Source organism: Poromitra crassiceps (genome assembly GCF_964638095.1).
Source record: "Poromitra crassiceps genome assembly, chromosome: 15".
NCBI lineage: Eukaryota > Metazoa > Chordata > Actinopteri > Beryciformes > Melamphaidae > Poromitra > Poromitra crassiceps.
This window is the reverse complement of record NC_139634.1, coordinates 15,969,755-15,988,678: the sequence shown is the minus strand read 5'-3', so window position 1 is coordinate 15,988,678 and position 18,924 is coordinate 15,969,755. Positions and strand designations below refer to the sequence as shown.

General features: G+C 46.5%; 1 protein-coding gene across 1 annotated transcript in view; it reads right to left on the bottom strand.

Annotated features, from left to right (window-relative positions):
* Positions 1-12,427, bottom strand: part of LOC310789972 (testican-1-like) — a gene marked incomplete at its 3' end in the record, with an annotated part of 159,947 nt that extends 147,520 nt beyond the window's left edge. Inside the window, exons 1-2 of the mRNA XM_083651693.1 lie at positions 12,367-12,427; positions 11,686-11,829 (exon numbers count right to left, since the gene is read on the bottom strand). Coding sequence (XP_083507819.1) covers positions 11,686-11,826 — 141 coding nt within the window. The 5' untranslated portion in view covers positions 11,827-11,829; positions 12,367-12,427. The remainder of the gene's footprint in view (positions 1-11,685; positions 11,830-12,366) is intronic.
* Positions 12,428-18,924: the final 6,497 nt, after the last annotated feature.

Sequence of the window (18,924 nt, the reverse complement as noted above, 5' to 3'; positions counted from 1 at the left end):
ATCACTGTGTATACATAATGTGTTACTGCCATTCATTCACTGTCAGTGGAGCACTTCCAGGCTGTCCATTCATATCACATCATCAGAGACTATAGACTCTTGTTTGGCCCGTGTCTTTGGGAGAGAGTTGTTCAATTTCACTGACTGGAGCGAGTAAAGGTGGTCATGACTAAAACAAATATGACTTAGTTCACCTTCATGTAGAGCCAGAGGATGGACTTCTCAAAGACATATACACAGAGGAATGGAGTGAGTGAGAGCCAAAGAAAGAGGGACCAAATACACAGCGACGAGAGAGAAATAGACTGAATAAAGAGAATATTCTACTAGCAGAGCTACTTTAAACAAGCTGTGGATTAACAATATGTGTATTATCTATTTGGTATTCTTTTTCGAAGTTAGAGCGGAGGGAAATGATGAATGGTGTGAATGTAGCATCCCTGGCAAGCAGACGTGATCCCCAAGCCCTCATGCTCTCAAAGCAGCAACAGGAGCACTGCACCAAGCCATATCTCCCATGTGGCGGAGCGACGAGCAGCAGGCAGATGAGGCTGCAGCAGCGGCTCATCTCCATTCATGGATTCAATTGATAAAACAGATTACAAGACGGCAAATCAAACACGGGCATATGGAGAGAGGGAGGAGGAGCCAAACCCCCGAGGGAGGAACATCTGATCACACACACACTACAACCAACTTGGGTGTCACTGGGGTGACATCATTACTGGCTATGACCCCACACACACACGCACACACACACACACACACGCACGCACGCACGCACGCACGCACACACACACACACACACAAACACACACACACACACACACACACACACACACACACACACACACACACACACACACACACACACCTTCAAAGCCAGCTGCTGTGGATGTATGTGAACATCCTATATGCTGAAGCCACAGATGCTACTGCTGCCTGCCTGTCATTAGCATCATGTAGATTTGCCATAACCAACAGCAGGGCAGGCACCATGAAGATAAAATATACCAGAAACACAGCCACAACAGATTGGAGCCATATTATAGCACTTGCATGCAGAGTAATGATATACTATGAATACTGGAAATCCAATGTGGAATTAATATGGCTTATCATGATGAACATAACATACCGTACGTAACAGAAATGAATAAAGAATATGGCATTTTTAACAGTAAATTAGTTACTAGTTACATTTAAAGTGTAGGTAAATACAAACAACATTAGTTCAATATGGTAATTATGATCTAATTACAGATTTTATTCATTTAGTTTCGCAGTACTGCTGCCACACTGTGGCTTTTGTTAGTACTGCAGCAGTACTGCGAAACTAAATGTATGTGTCTTTTGATAGAATAAAATGATTCCTCGTTATAATAGAGCAGAAATGAACAAATGAGATGTGATTTTGTCTTGTAGTGCAGTGATCACACTGGTGAGTTAGAACAGTGTTAATACTTCTAATTGTCATAATCCCTGTCTAGCCATTGTGCTTTCTTTGAGTTTCCCCCTTGTCAGTCTGCTTTGCTGTGTGTGTGTGTGTGTGTGTGTGTGTGTGTGTGTGTGTGTGTGTGTGTTGTGTGTGTGTGTGTGTGTTCCACTTGCCAGCCTAACTCCAGACTCAGCTTCCATTCCCTCTCCCAGTCTGATTTCAGCCTCTGCTCATGGCATCTGCACTCTCTCCCAGCTCCATGACTCTTCAGCTCTGCTGCCCAGCCTGGACCACTGCTCTGTGATCTACCCGCTCTGCCTGGCCCACCTCTGCACCTGCCCTGCCTGGGCCTATGCTTCACCACTCAGCTCAGCTCCAGGTTTCCTGTTAGCAGCCAAAGCCCTCAGACCAGCCTCCAGCCTACAGCCCTGTAATAAAACGCTCTTGCTACTGACTTGCTGCTTCCTGCATTTGGGTTCACTAGCTAAACCGTGGTGAGAGTATAATAGCAGAAAAAATAAATCTCGCACACTGCAAAGGCTCCAGTTAGGTGTTTTTATTTGACACCGGTGGGTATTCGAGAGTATAATAGCACCATACTGTATAGCACAAGACATTATGATTGGATACTACAAAGATCAGATCTTTCCTTAGTCGTCCTTTAGACTTCTTTACAAAAACATCAACAAACCATTCTTCTTTTTTCTGAGGTCTGAGGAGTGTCTGTGCGTGCGTGCATGCGTGCATGTGTGTGTGCATGTGCGTGCGTGCGTGTGTGTGTGTGTGTGTGCATGTGTGTGCACACACACATGCACGTTACAATAATGATTAATACCCTGTTAACGTTACTTGAGCTTACCTTTGATGAAATGTTGGCCGCAAAGAGCAAAGACGTGTGTACTTTGATGGTAGAAAAAAAAGCATTTTTTTTTGCCCTCCCCAGTGACTGAACCACGTCGCACAAATCCACAACCTCCTCCTTTCTTTCTCCGACGGGATTCTGTAAAACACAAGCCAGGCGTGTCTCCTCGTCGGTTTAGTGCAACCGATAGCACAACAGGTAGGCTATCCGACACTTTGGCTGAACAAACAGCGTGAGTCGACTCGCAGGCAACGGAATCAACAAGTTTTTTTTTGACCGCCAGGTGGGCGTTCCCGGCAGCACGTAACGCCCCTTGAAAGCTATGAATAGGCGCATAGAGTACAAGGAGAAAACAGCAGAGACAGATAACAGGCAGTCTTGCATCACAACATTTGCTAGTAGCAGTGTTGGCACACGCCGTTGTGGGGCCACCAGGGCAGAGAAGATTAGCCTGCTCATCACCAAAATGGTGATGGGAGATATGCTCCCATTACACTTTGTGGAAGGAGAAGGCTTCCACGAGCTGATGCCACAGTAACAGGCCACCATCAGGACGAACAACAGCTCTAACGAGAGTGGAGAAGCTGCATGAGGAAAGCACAGTGAAAGTGCGGGCTGATTTGCAAAGTGCCAACAAGGTAACTAGCTGTTACTCGTGGAACAGCTCTTACCACGGATTACCACAGAAACCGTGACTCGTCAGGTCACGCAGAACTGGGAGTTGAAGACCGCTGTTTTCTGTTGTTGGCCAATCTACATACATGTGAAAGCATGAGATAATACAGTAGATGTTGTGTGGTTGTGTGTTTGCAGTCGGTGACGGAGCCTCTGTCTTTTTGTTCATTAGAGGAGAGCATTTGAGTGCTCATTCTTAATTTAGTGAGAGTACTTGAATATTGAAATCACGTCAAATGCCCATCTTAACCCTATAGCCACAGGGGACAGTGACCTTTGGCTGTCTGATTTGTCCTTCAATATGTGTGCGCGCGCTTGTGTGTGTGTGTGTGTGTGTGTGTGTGTGGGTGTGTGTGTGCGTGTGTCTCCTGCCTTTTCAGACTCTTATTGATTATATCAAGGCTCCAATCAGGGCTGCCAAGCCCTGTAAATTTACTGATCGATCACTCTAAGAGCCTCAGGGCTGGCTGTGTGTCTGTGTGTGCGCATGTGTGGGTGTGCGTGTGTGTGTGTGTGTGTGTGTGTGTGTGTGTGTGTGTGTGTGTGTGTGCGCGCGTGCGTGTGTGTGTGTGTGTGTGTGTGTGTGTGTGCGTGTGAGTATGTGCGTGGGTGGGTGTTGGCATGCAACGAGCGCAGGGATGTGCAGATTTTCCCCCAGCCTGTTTAAAGAGGTATTACGCGACACACAAACCCGTACACGTGGAACGAGAATGATATTGGTCCCTCTAGTCTTTCCACACACGCTGTCAGTCCTCCACTGCAAAGATCAGCATTTTCTCAATTGAAATCAATAGTGCAGTGGGAGAAACGGACACGGGGGGAGAGAGGGAGGGAGAGAGAGAGAGAGGGAGGGAGAGAGGGAGGGAGAGAGAGAGAGAGGGAGGGAGAGAGAGGTCTATAGGAAAGGGTAACATTAGCAATTAGTGGAGCATGAAACGAGCGAGGGAAGCGCAAGGAGAGAGAGAGCGGAAGATAGGAGGTATAGAGAGGAAAGAGCAGCTTAAGGGGAGATAGAGAGAGAGAGAGAGAGAGAGAGAGAGAGAGAGAGAAAGAGGAGAGGGATCCGAGAAGGGGAGAGAGAAAATAATGGCAGGTGTTCAGTCGAGTCTCCCTGATGGAAATACTGACTGTGGAGGAATATTTACTCAAGGAGCGAGAAAGAGAGAGAGAAATTGAGAGAGACAGAGAAAGAGATTGGGAGAGAGAGAGGCTTATGTGTGTGTGTGTGTGTGTGTGTGTGTGTGTGTGTGTGTGTGTGTGTGTGTGTGTGTGTGTGTGTGTGTGTGTGTGTGTGTGTGTGTGTGTGTGTGTGTGTGTGTGTGTTGGTCCGTGCGTGCGCTGTGCGTGCGTGTTTGTGAGAGAAGGTGAAGGTGACTCCGGGGTTTTGTCTTGTCTGCCGTTTTGTCAAGCCGTTCCTCTGGAGCACATCCAGCTCCTCCCCTTCGGCTCTGTAACCGGCCAATAACACACACACACACACACACACACACACACACACACACACACACACACACACACACACACACACACACACACACACACACACACACACACACACACACACACACAATGGTGCACAACACACTAGTGAACAGCAACGGTCACCTTCACTTGTGCCTGAAGTCACACGTTGAACACCAACACATGAACATTGCAGCAGAAAGAGCTTTGGTTTAGATGAAGCTCTCAGGTGTGAAGGTGTGAGTCTGCTGAGAGAGATCATCTCTGCTTAGCAAAACACTTTCAAACTAGAAGGAACCTCCATCAAGGCCAATATAGTCCAGGGAGGAGGAGGGGGGGGAGGGAGGAGGAGGGGGGAGGAGGAGGAGGAGGGTGAGGAGGAGGAGGAGGAGGAGGGGGGGGTGGAGGAGGGGGGGGAGGAGGGGGAGGAGGAGGAGGGTGAGGAGGAGGAGGGTAAGGAGGAGGGGGGAGGAGGAGGAGGGGGAGGAGGAGGGGGGGAGGAGGAGGGGGAGGAGGAGGGGGAGGAGGAGGAGGAGGGTGAGGAGGAGGGGGGGAGGAGGAGGAGGGTGAGGAGGGGGAGGAGGAGGAGGAGGGGGGAGGGGGGAGGAGGAGGAGGGGGGATCATTGTTGTTTTTTCACAAGAAACAAACAACGACGAGAGAAGACAGAAGACAACATGTCGACCTCTTGAGGATCAGAGTGGGGCTGCTTGATTGACAACGACAGGTTTTCTGTCACCATGACCACACACAGAGACTCTGACAGGAGAGGGGAGGGGAGGGGGGAGGGAGAGGGGAGAGGAGAGGAGAGGAGAGGAGAGGAGAGGAGAGGAGAGGAGAGGAGAGGAGAGGAGAGGAGAGGAGAGTATTGGCTTAGGATGTCAGAGAATAAGCAGAGGGAGAGTTTGAATGGCACCTCCTATCAGTTATTTTATTGAATCAGGTTCATGACTGTTGCCGGAGCCTTCATGGTAAATTCTCACATCCCAGCATGACACGCATTCAACACTGATCAACCCTACGTGACACTACACTCACTCTGCACTTACACTCACTGCTGCACTTACCCACATTCACCTCATTCACTCATCTCCACATTCAAAATAACAATACAACGCTGTATGAATGGCTGACTCAGCAGTCCAGATAAACACTCTGTGTCAGCAAACAATAGACTTAACTATGGAGAAATAATGACAGCAGGAGCTGTGCATGCTAGATTACTACAAACTACTCTGTAATATATTGTTATTGGTAAGCAATCTAATCATTCCATGGAACAATGGCACAATTTGTGCCCATTTGTGCGACTTGTGGTTCAGAATAATAATACTTGCTTGCATTGCAGAGGCCTCATTAGATATGTGTCACGTCTATCAAATCCATCTGATTTCAACAAACCATTTCAATAGATTTGTTTGTCACTGGGATATTATATTGCAAATAGTGACAGTGTGTAAATACCTAGAAAGACATTTCTCTGCTGGGGCCGAGGAGAAGTAATTAGGCGTAGAAATAACAATGGACAAGGAGCAGCATTATCAGTTAATATGATGGCTATCAAAAGGATTTAGGGAAGCATGCTCACACTCGTGCACTCTAACAAGCTGCACATGTGCCTGAGGAGGCATCATGCCCATCCCCTGGTCATGGATCAATCACAGAGCATCTGCCTATCTCCAATGTGTTGTTCAAACAGTGATTGTGATCTGAGTGCATCACCAGCAGGCAGCACCACAACATTGCTGCTTTCAGTGGAGATCATTTAGCTCATGTTAGTGCTTCTGGGCTCCAATACTACGTGCTGCTATCACCAGCTTTAAATATGAAGGTCTACTACTGTTACTGCTACTGTTACTCCCACCACTGTTTCAGTTGAGCCAACCACGCTCACATTTGCCCTAACCATACCACTTTGATGTAGTGAACAACACAACCAGCTCAGTGGCCTTGTGGTCTGAGTGTCCGCCCTGAGACTGGGAGGTCATGAGTTCGATCCCCAGCCGAGTCATACCAAAGACTATAAAAAGGGGGACCCATTTGCTCCCTGCTTGGCACTCAGCATCAAAGAGTTGGAATTGGGGGGTTAAATCACCATGTGATTCGCGCACGCTGCCGCTCACCGCTCCCCCAGGGGATGGGTCAAATGCGGAGAACAAATTTCACACATTGTGGGACTTTACCTTTACCTTACTTTACACAAGGCAGCTGTGTGTACTTACAACAAAGTCGAACCTGCCCGAAATAAAGACACACAGTCAAACAAACAGAGTTGCTGTAACAAATGTGTGTCTGCTCACTGCGGCTTTTTTCTTGGTTGGGGTGGTAGAGTCCTCCTTAGTAGAGGGGGCTTTCCGGGCCTTGTTGATGAGGCTGATGGCCGTTGGAAGAAGCTAGAACCTACTCGCAAAACCAGAAATAGCAGCGGCAAAAACTCACAGGACAGTGAAATAGCAACAAAGGCAGCTGAGCAAATGTGCAGATTTAGAAGCTGTCGAGCGGTCGTAAAGGTGCAGATTTCCTCTAAGAAGCTCAGCAAACCGAGCCTCCAAAGAGCCGTTTTCAAAGAGTTGAGCAGGAGGTGTTAGAGCAGAGATGAAAGGAAGGCACGGCACCGCCAAAACAGATCATTCTCCACAAAGCAACACAGCCAGTTATGTGAAATTTTGGACCAATTGCAGCTGCTCACAGTCACACTGTGGCGGACGGTGTGTTAACAATTCCACTAGTTTGACCAATGAGCTTGTCCACGCACCTCAGTCCAAGCCAATAGAGTGTTTTGTTTGTTTCCACAAAGCTTTAGTTTACAAAACAGACTAAATTTCTATCTGACGCAGGGTGCCTTCAGTCCTTCAGTCAGTATAAAAGAGCTTATTGTCCTTATTGGAACAACCATTTTTTTCATTCTAACTAACCAAATGTGGCAGGTCATTCTTCACTATTACATCACTCCTCCAAACGGACTGAACTCAAACTCTCACTATCTGCATTCCACTTATTTCCCAAAACATTAGAGTCACGTTAGGAATATGATCGGGCAAAGTGATAAACAACCAAATCCCTCTTTTTATAAACCACAGAGTAATCTGTTCAAGATAAGACACCTAAGCCTCGACAATTAAAATATCGTACAACAACCCCCCCCCCCCATTACCCCGTCCCCTCACCCCCTCTTCAACAAACACACGCTCATACATAATGCAGGAGGGAGCAAGGTGGCTGTGGTTCATCAACAGCCATGCAGAGCGAAACATGACAGACAGAGGAGAATAGTGGTGAGGAAACAACAGGAGAGAGAGCAGAGGGAGAGAGAGGAAGGCAGGAAGAGAGAGAGAGAGAGGGGGAGGGAGGGAGAGAGAGAGAGAGAGAGAGGGAGGGAGAGAGAGAAGAAAGAGAGAGAGAGAGAGAGAGGATATGGTTGAGGAGGCAGAGGACCAGTCAGTGTCCCGGAGACAGAAGAAGAGCGAGAGAGCGAGGGAGACGCATGGAAGGTGAATGTGGAGATGGGAAGAGGAGTGAATGAGAAATAAGACAGAGAGAAAGCTGTGAGACAGAGAGAGAGAGAGAGAGAGAGAGAGAGAGAGAAAAGGAGGCATGTTATAAACAGCTATTGTACTGAATTAACCCTGTTCAGCACACAGGTAGATGGGGGGTAATTGTAAGAGAGTGATTATTAGTGCAGTAAAATATGCATAAACTCAACAATTTAGTAAATGGAGATTGAATTCACCTACAAATACAATGTACGTTATGTCAAGTGTACCATAATCAACTTCAAGACCTCCACCAAGCCAATAGTCCAGTCTGCTATGATATGCAAATGTCGTGAGTCAGATCTGATCTGCTCCAACAACGTAATGGCTTCTCCCTTGTTACAGCCTTCCTTCCACAAAGTTTCATGAAAATCCACCCAGTAGTTTTTCCTGTAATCTGACAAACAAACAAACAGACAAATGCACCAAAAACAACCTCCTTGGCGGAGAAAAGAGAGAATAAAGCAGTGTTTTTTTGTGTATTTTTGAAATTGCTTCACACAGACCCCCATGTGTTTATCTAAGGTATGGCTGTCTGTGATGTTAAACAGAAAGAGAAGAGGGGAGAAGTGGAAATGACTAAGAACAAATGGAGGAAGAAACAAGGAGGAGTCGGACAAATGACGGCCGGTGTAGCTGGAGAAGAATGATGACCTGCATGTTTCTTTCTGTGGTAGTGCAGACAAACACCAGCAGGTAGTGCAGACAACACCAGCAGGTAGTGCAGACAACACCACAGCAGGTAGTGCAGACAACACCACAGCAGGTAGGTGCAGACAACACCACAGCAGGTAGTGGCAGACAACACCAGCAGGTAGTGCAGACAACACCAGCAGGTAGTGCAAGACAACACCACAGCAGGTAGTGCAGACAACACCACAGCAGGTAGTGCAGACAACACCAGCAGGTAGTGCAGACAACACCACAGCAGGTAGTGCAGACAACACCAGCAGGTAGTGCAGACAACACCAGCAGGTAGTGCAGACAACACCAGCAGGTAGTGCAGACAACACCACAGCAGGGTAGTGCAGACAACACCAGCAGGTAGTGCAGACAAACACCACAGCAGGTAGTGCAGACAACACCACAGCAGGTAGTGCAGACAACACCCAGCAGGTAGTGGCAGACAACACCAGCAGGTAGTGCAGACAACACCACAGCAGGTAGTGCAGACAACACCAGCAGGTAGTGCAGACAACACCACAGCAGGTAGTGCAGACAACACCACAGCAGGTAGTGCAGACAACACCAGCAGGTAGTGCAGACAACACCAGCAGGTAGTGGCAGACAACACCAGCAGGTAGTGCAGACACACCACACACCACAGCAGGCCCTCATTCGATAAGGAGAGCTGCATGAAATATTAAACAGAAATGTCACAGCCTTTCCCCTATGCAACGCTCCTCCTCTCCTCTCCTCTCCTCTCCTCTCCTCTCCTCTCCTCTCCTCTCCTCTCCTCTCCTCTCCTCTCCTCCTCTCCCTCCCCTCCCCTCCTCTCCTCTCCTCTCCTCCTCTCCTCTCCCCTCCTCCTCCTCCTCCTCTCCTCTCCTCTCCCCTCCCCCTCTTCATCTCCTCTCCTCCTCCACCTGTCACTGACAGCTTCCTGCTAATGACTTTCATTTGCACGGAGAAATAGAGAAAAATAGAGTGGGCAGTGTGTGTGTGTGTGTGTGTGTGTGTGTGTGTGTGTGTGTGTGTGTGTGTGTGTGTGTGTGTGTGTGTGTGTGTGTGTGTGTTGCGCGAGCACACACACACACACACTGCAGGTAATAGAGCCCCTAGCTGGCATCAGGGTGTATACTCTCTCCCTTCACAGCTGCAGTGACGTGTATGGAAGGCCAGCTCTAGCATGGCCACAGCTAGCCCACTGACTACTGATTTCCATGTAGAGTGTTTTGGCTTAGCAGGGAGCCAGAGAGCTCATAAGGGTCATTGCACGCCCCCCTACACACACGCTCGCTCACATCAAATAAGGCCAGTTGGGTCAGACTGCACAAAGTTGGTTTGGCAGCAGTGCTCTGTCCTGGACTCAGACCTGAACACTGAGGACTTGACTTGAACTTTGCGTGTTAGATTGCTTTTGCTTGCTCAAATGGATGACCTCTTTCTTCCCTGACCAAAAGCCAAGCTTCACACCACCATTCATGTATAACCCAGATATCTGATAAACATGATTCAAAACAGAATATAATTTAGCCCTACGCTACCGTTACTGTCTGACTGCATCTGGGTTATGCTGCCTCTACCTTGTCTAGATAGAACACACACATGTTGCTTGCGATCTGCAACCATGTTGGGTATGGCTGTACTGTAGCTGCTGACCTGACAGCACAGCAAACCAGCTAGCCTACGATCAAGCAGTATCAGCCACAGAACATGACTGTTGAGCTAACAAGGCTACCACAGAGGAAACTATGACATCCAACTAGTTACTGCTCTGGTAACATCTAAAATGTTAAGAGATACAGTAGGCCTACTGATATCTCATATTGATGTGCATTTTAGTGAGACAAATATTGCCAAGGCTCATAATTAATGCAAACTCTAGACTTGATACATTCTGTTTGAGAGAAATCTTCTCTGCTGCCGGTTTAACCTTGGCTAAATGAAACTGAGTGTTGCCAAGGCAATCCATTAGCAGAGGTTGTTCTGTATTCCATATCTTACACAAGGCCACCGCACTTGTTAACAGCGGTGCATAATAAGACATAGACATACCTCCTGATTGTAATAAATCATTGATCAACAATGTCTTGCTACAATCTGGGGCCAAAAAATCTGACTTCAAATGCATACCAATGTAACCGAGGTGAATCAGCGCGGATTGGATAGCGATTGGTTTAAACTCACTCCCCAGTATAAAGGCATGTTGATCAGCTCCGCCAAGGGAGCTAGGCTCTCTTGGGCGTTGCGGGTTAACATGTCGGACTCCCAAGCCGAAGGTCGGCGGTTCGTACCCACCACCCCCGGACAAGCCCTTAACATGGGTTGCTGCAAGTACCACCTACACAACGCCGTTACACCAATAGTGTGTCTGCAAAACAGATGTGGAAAAACAACAGTTTCTGGAAAATGTGCCTACAAATTGCACGTTTTCCAGAAAAAACATTGCTCCAGAAAGGGTAGAATGTATGAATTGTATCAGATATAAAAATGATCAAACAAAATAGCATCATAAGACCTTGCCTCGTAATACTGTCATTCATACAGTATATGGGGCTGTGTTGTGATCTGAAGAGCAATTTAGACAGTGTGCATAAGGCTCAGTACTATTCCAGGTCTCTCTCAGCCAGGGACAGGCAGGCCTGAGAATCTGCTGAGCACCGACAAGGTGGATAATGCCTACTGGCAAGTACTCAAGTACTCATAGGGTGCATCAAGGGCGTAATGCGCACGCAGCTAGTGCCAGCCAGCCAGCCAGCCACGTGTGCAAGCAAACACACCCACACGCACCCACCCATACACCCACACACACACACACCCCACACACACACACACACAACACACACACACACACACACACACACACACACACACACACACACACACACACACACACACACACACACACACCCAGAGAGGAGCAGGTAAATCAAACAACTGAATGCAGCATAGCGGAACTCACTCACACACACACACACACACACACACACACACACACACACACAAAGAGAGAGAGAGAGAGAGAGGATAAATCAATGCACACATCAAACTCACATCTCTGAATCTGTTCCAGGGTCTGTCTCTGTCCTTCTCGTACTGAGCCACGGTGCTCAGCCACTTGTCGTTACTGCTCGCGGAGACCGCCGTCCCCCTGCTCAGCAGGAGAGCCACGAGAGGCAGCAGAAAGAAGAGCATCTTCTGGAAGTCAAGACAAAGACAGAGAGGGGGATGAGAGGAGGACAGGGGCATTCGGAATGAGAGACAGACATACAAAGACTGCAAAAGTGTATGACGTTACTGTAGTTTATAGAACGCAGAGTGACATAACACGCACATATTGAATTAGAGCTATCATCAATTCCATCATGTAAAATACTCAGTAGCAACATGAACCGTTGTTTGTGTTTACACTGGGTGGAGAGTGCTTGATCAAATTGCTCATCCTTCTTCTACTAATCGGATTATAAACATTGGAGAGTTGTCACCGCGACAGATGGGGCACGGAGGGACGATCAGCTCGCGAGCCTCCCACTCCGCCAATTTAAAAAGCAATTAGCGGCGTCAACGCAATCACCGCCTCCACGGAGCTGTCGCTTGGTCCTCGCGTCCGCTTTCTCCTCGACCCAGAACCCACCGTGAAAGTCACATTATAGGCGTTATAGTCTCTCTTCTCGCCAGTAATTGTGTTTCTTCGGCCAAGCTCACCAACAGAACTCCGGTCCGCCGCTCACCTACCTGGGATAGTTTGTGTCCAGCTCCCGGGGGAAGATAAGTCCCCGGACCTCCGGTAGCTCCAGACTCCTTTGCAAGATTGAAGGCAAAAAGAAGAAGCAGGGAGCACGAGCGCACCGACGGCTTCCTCCTCCTCCTCGGTCACAAGACTCCGCCTCTCTCTCTCTCTCTCTCTCTCTCTCTCTCTCTCTCTCTCTCTCTCTCTCTCTCTCTCTCTCTCTCTCTCTCTCTCTCTCTCTCTCTCTCTCTCTCTCTCTCTCTCTCTCTCTCTCTCTCTCTCTCTCTCTCTCTCTCTCTCTCTCTCTCTCTCTGATTTTCAACAGGGATTTTTTTTGCATCCACGCTGGAGCGCAGGCGGCCCTGGCTGCTTGGGAGCCGTGACATACTGTGTGGCACCAATTTCATTTCGATCACGCGCTTGTGTGTTGGAATTCAAGTCGGTATGCAATTAGTCTACATAAACCACAAGATCGCAGCGCTATTTTGGTGCTTAATATGGACCTCTGCAGTCTGCAGTTTTAAACCCGCGCGCGTGCGCGCGTGTGTTTTCAGAACCGCGGACAGCGGCGGGTGATCTGAATCGTCGTTTGCTTTAGGCCTATAGGCTAATTACAGTAAAACACAATTCATAAATGGACCACAAGGTGGAGATGGGAAGTAACTAAGTGCAAATACTGTGTTACTGTAGCCAGAGCCGTATAATAGAAGAGTTCCGACATCTCCATTCACTCCAATGGACCAGTTTTTTTCCAGGAAGTAGAAAGTGGAACTCTTGAGTAAAAAAAGCAGCACTGTCGAGTTGCATCAAAATAGACAGTGTTGTACATTGAAAGGGTTTTTCATCCCTCGAAATGAATCAAATTGTACATTATCGGCTTTATTTTAGCATGCAAAAGTAGCGCGAGACCCATTCCTGGCTGTTCATTGGCTAATGGTCTCGCATTTTGGTCCTCCGCTGACGGCACTCTCTCTCTAGAGGACACTAACTGTAGCCTACTTCAGTAGGATTTTCAGGTAGGCTATCTGTACTTTACTGAGTATTTATTTTTATGACAACTTTAGACCTCACTCTAGACCTGGTTCTTCTTCTTTCAAGTTTCTGATGTTTCTCACACCTCCTTAATCTTGGCTGTTATTACGCCTCATCTCATGTCCCTCCGCTCCTCATCCCTGCAACGCACCTTCACCTTCGTGAAGAGGTCCTCCATTAAAAGAGATTTCAGCCCAGGGGCGAAAGCCATGTCTGGTTACCAAAACACGAGTCTAAATATTAAGGCGTGGACAATGATGTCACAAATAAATCACTGATGATGTCATGGAGGACATCAGTGATGTAACTCAAGCATAGTGATGATGTCAACAATGAGTGATGTTATCAGTGATGTCACTTCAGCAATTGTGATGTCATCAGTGATTTATGTCATCAGTCATAATGTTATGCTACAATGTCATGATGTAATAATGTTATGTCATAATGTTATATCATAATGTCCAACCCACATTCAGTCCCTTCATAATGCCTTCTGTTTGAGACACAGCGTACAAGTCTGTCACTGTACAGATCTGAAGGAATGACTGTTCGAGCAGGTCATGGCGACAGGCGGCTCCATGATGCCGCCTTTGCAGGAGACGTGGACAAACTGAGGAGCCTGCTGCAGGAAGACCGCTTCATAAAGTGGATCAATGAGCAGCAGCAGCAGTGTTAGTTTTCACGTTGTGGTGGACCCCTCTTGGGCAGGCAGCCTGGCAGGGTCATGCTGCCTATGTGGACTACCTGATCTGATCACCCAGGCAGCCCAGGTAGCGCTAGCTGATAAGGATGACTGTACACCTCCAGTAGCGGAGCCAGAGGGGGGGCAAGGGGGCGGTCGCCCCAGGGCCCACTCGTCAGGGGGGCCCATCAAAAAAAAAAAAAAAAAAATCTTTTTTTTTTTTTTTTTTTTTTGCAGGCCAGGCCACCTGGCTGGCAACCTGTGTTTTTATTTTTCTTCTTCAGAACAAGCTTGTCTGTAAAGTGGCTTCACTGTAGTCTTTCTTGGACATAATATTACTTGGCTCAGTGAGTGACAAATTGTGTTTTCGGATATAGGGGCTATCAGCTATTTTACAGTTGTGACTTAAAATGACTTTATTTAATAAAGTCAGTGGTGTGAGTCTGAGAGGAATTCAATCAATAGACAATAACATTGGTGTGTTTAAAATGAGATATTCCACTAAATATGGCTAAAACCGATTCAAACATGCAAAAAAGGCACATTTTTCTTCGCGGCCTGGCAGGCCCGGTTCTACGGGGGTGCAAAAGCATGCATTGCACCCTTATTTGTCTGCATGCTCAGTTGAAAAGTAAAAAAATGTATAAATGCTACAGCTGCACACTTACTGTTTAAACTTGAATTATAGTTGTTGCTTTTCTTTGTTCTTTGATGTGATTTTATGGCTTTTTGGCACCTATATGTAACCTTTTAAGGTTGAGATAATTGTATTATCATTATATGGTCCAAATATTTCAGTAAAGCACTTGAAACACTTGAAATATTCTTGCTTGGGTGGTATCATTCTACTTGAAATGATGGTCAAATGCATTATTTTTAGTAAAATAACATGTCAAACGGCCAAAGGCCGGGCATCTGCACCCCTTCCTATCTAGGATGCACCCCTAGTCATCTTGTTCTGGAACCGGCCCTGCGGCCTGGCCTGGCCTTCAAAAAAAAAAAAAAAAAAAAAAAATTTTTGATGGGGCCCCCCTAAGAGCTTCGCCCCCTCTGGGCTGATAGGGTCGCTCCGCCCCTGTACACCTCTCTCCTATGCCATGCACTGTGGTCACCTGGACTGTGTCCGGATCCCCGTGGAAGCCGCGGCCGACCCCAACAGAAGCACGGCTCATACACACCCCGGTCGACTTGGCTGCCTTGGATGGAAGGCTGGACATACTGCAGGAACTCATCAGGTTCCGTGCTGTTCCTGTTGACATAGACAGCGATCATCACACCCTCCTGATGTCTCCTCTCTACATCAGTGCTGAACACAACCACCTGGATTGTTTCTGCCTGTTGCTCCAGGCCGCTGGCATTCTGCCCCGTGACGTGGCTTCTCACCTGCTAGAGGTGTTGCTGGGGAGCGGGTGTGACGCGGCCTTTTTCCAGCTGCTGTCTGTGGTAATGTTTTGGTCATGAGACAAACTTGAAGAGAAACATGATAGCTCACACAGGTGAGAAACAATTTAATTGTTCAGTCTGTTTTTAAGTGTGTTGTAATGTTCTTGTATGTAAAACAAAACAAATTGTTATGTTTGGATGCTGTTATGTTTTGTTAAGTGAATTAAGTTAAGTTATTTAAATAAATAATTGACTATATATATTGTCAAGTCTTTCTAATTTATACAGCATACAGGCATTTAAAAATTGGATGTGTTTGTTCAGGGATGCATGAAGCTGGCGGCGGGAGGAGAACAATATGAAGCGATGAAGGTTGGGGTAGTAAGTATACAATAGTTCCTGCAAGAACTTCAATCCACTTTCACGCCTGCTAAAGTCCAACATATACATGTAAACTCCAGCACGCTTCAGCCAAGTTTGGAATAAAAGGGTGCTGGTGTTCAACAGTAAAGAACAGTGCACTTAGAAAAATGTTTTACCTGGGCACTTCACATAGACTAAGTAAAAACACTGGAGCACTCTTTTCCGTCTGCACGTTTATTTAGGGGCTGACTGACGTTTCAACAGGTATGTCCGTCTTCTTCAGAGTCCTCCAGACTGTCAGTTGATTTACTTTAATTTCCTAGATTTAGTTCTGGAGTCCGTGTGTGCTCAGTTCATCATCTCCAGAGTCCCCACCCCAGAATTGAGTCCGTACTGTACAGCACACACAAAAATCTGTTTCTGTTAATATGACATGAGGTTCACTTAGCTTTGCACAGAAACAACCAGTAGACATACTTTTACTTTTATACTTGATTACATTTCAGAGCCTGTATTTTTTACTTTTACTTGAGTAAACAAGTTGAATTAGTACTTCTACTTTTACCAGTCTTTTTTTAGACAAGTAAGTGTAGTTCTACTTACTGTAAGTAAAGCATGTGTGTACTTTTCCCATCTCTGCACATACGGCATTCATTTTTGGGAGAATGATGACAATGTTTAAATAAATAATATATCTTCGACTCAACTCTCCACCCCTCCCCCCCCCCCCCTGCCTCTCTCTGTATGACTGTGATCCAACCATGCACTGTCCGCTGCTCATTAATGAGCTTTTGTCCAGAAAGCACAGCCACAACCAGCTGTGCTTTCAGCTGACTCTCTCTCCCACACACTGTGTTGTGTTGGGCGTGGAGGTGGCACAGGTGCCCTCATTTCCAAACACTGCAAATTCACTAATCCCTCTCCTCTAAGGCTTAGTCTTAAATGAGTTATTGCTTAGAGTCTAAGCAATAAAAAAAAAAATATATATATATAGCATGCAATTATGGTTATACTGCTCCTGTCAAACAGTGTTTGTCATATATCGCCCACCAGGGCTACTGGGGAACTTTGTTGTTACAGTAAACTCAAACTGAACATGGTACTCTCAGCCAATCCTGAAGATGGCACTACAATTGTCATGGGAGACATGAATATCCTAACAAAGCCCAAGTGGCTGACTTCATTTCACTTCTCTCCTCATTTGACATGGTCTCCACTGCTCTCACACATCACAGAGGGCAAATACACTCGATCTGAGTGTGACCCCAAACTGCTCCACAGCAAATCCCACTGTCACCTCCTTATATCTGTCACACCACTATTCAATTCACCGTTTCCTTAACGGCACATGTTCGTGCTACGGCGCAAATGGGCTCCTTCAGACGAAACCTCTGCCCCGTTACATCGGCTCTCCATGAGGCCTCGGCTCCCATGCCCCCTCATAATGAGTTCTCCTCACTCCATCTCAATGAGGCTACATACACTCTGCTCCTCGCTAGCTGCTGGCTCTTTAAACATTATTATCTGCCCTCTTTCATCCAAACCTGCTCACACCCTCCCCCCCCTTTCCTCAGCCCACCGGTGTCAGAGAGCAACGGGCAGGGCTCAGAGTAGCTGGAAGAAAATGGCAGATCCAGAGATTCCACTGACCTCAGTGACTATCAGACTCCTATCTGCATTCTCCTTCCATCTCAAAAGTGTCAAGACCACTTATTATCAGGAGAAAATCAGCAGTGGCAAAGACATTCAGAAATTATTTTCAGCTTTTAACTCACTCCTCAACCCTCCACCACCTCCACCATAAACTTTGCTCACTTAATGGTGTAATTAAAAAAAATCATATCACATCGTATGCAGACCTTGGCTTGTAGCACTGCCTCATAGTACATGGACCCCAACTTTGATTTCTGGCACTAATTTTTCTCTCCTGACTAGACTTACATGCTTGTGTTGTATTAAAATCTCGTATGTCACTTTGGATAAAAAAAATCGTCTGCCAAATCGGAAATTGGAATTGGAATTTGGTGCAGGAGAACCCAGGGGTTTGATGCAGCAACTCGTTAACTTATCTTGTTCCATTTCAGATGAAAGCTTTTCTCATTATCATAACTTTTTTCACTTGATATGCACAGTTCTCTCTTGTATCCATTTTGCAGTTTGGCTGTGGCGTGCTGTGGTGATGCTGATGCAGTGGGTATTTTTAGAAATAGTATCCAATGAAAACAGCCTCTCTGGGAGAGTTTGGAGACAATTTGTTTGCAGTTTTGTATTTCTAGGATAGCTGAGTTTCATTTTCTCCCACAAACGTTGCAATCTCTGGCTGATAAGGTCCATGCCCTTTGAAGGGACGTTTTTAACGGGTTTTAATCAGATTATTTGAACATGAAAGCATTGTGTCATCTAAAAATGTTGGTTATATTTGGGCTTTAAAAAAAAAAGTTGCTTCATTTAATCGGGCCAGGGCCAACACATCTATCGAAGTAAAAGTAAAAGTAGGCACAATTTATCATCTTTACTGATAACAAGCGCAAATACCGCAGTGGTGTGACCATTCAGCCTTATGGCACCAAGCCCGCTCCCACCACCCATATCCGCCTAGCCACTCCTCGAATCTCGACCCTCTAGGACCTTCTTATCCCTAGCTAAGGCCCCGTTTCCCTATAGCCCCGCCCCCTTCCTTACGCCCCAGCACCCACATCCCCCAGCCACTCCCGGTACCCACCCCTCAAATACCGACTCTACGACCTTCCTATACCTAGCTACCGCCCCTTTTTTTGATTTTCAAATAAACTTCCCTACTGTAAATATAATTTCATTAATTGTTTTTCTTATTCTTTGTAATCACAGACAGGATATACCACCTCAGAGGTGGGCTATGGCCTGCAATGTCAAAGAAGAAGAAACAACAAAAACAAATAAAAGAATACTCAAACAAATTATATATCTGTATCTTCTCTTGAAAGCAGGTGCTACCTGATGATTCTTACTTATATGTTGATCTATAAATTAATATAAAAACTGACTTTGTTCATGTGTCCGGTTTATTTTTAAGTAAAATAAATAAATAATATATTCTTCTATAAGAATATAGATATATTCTTCT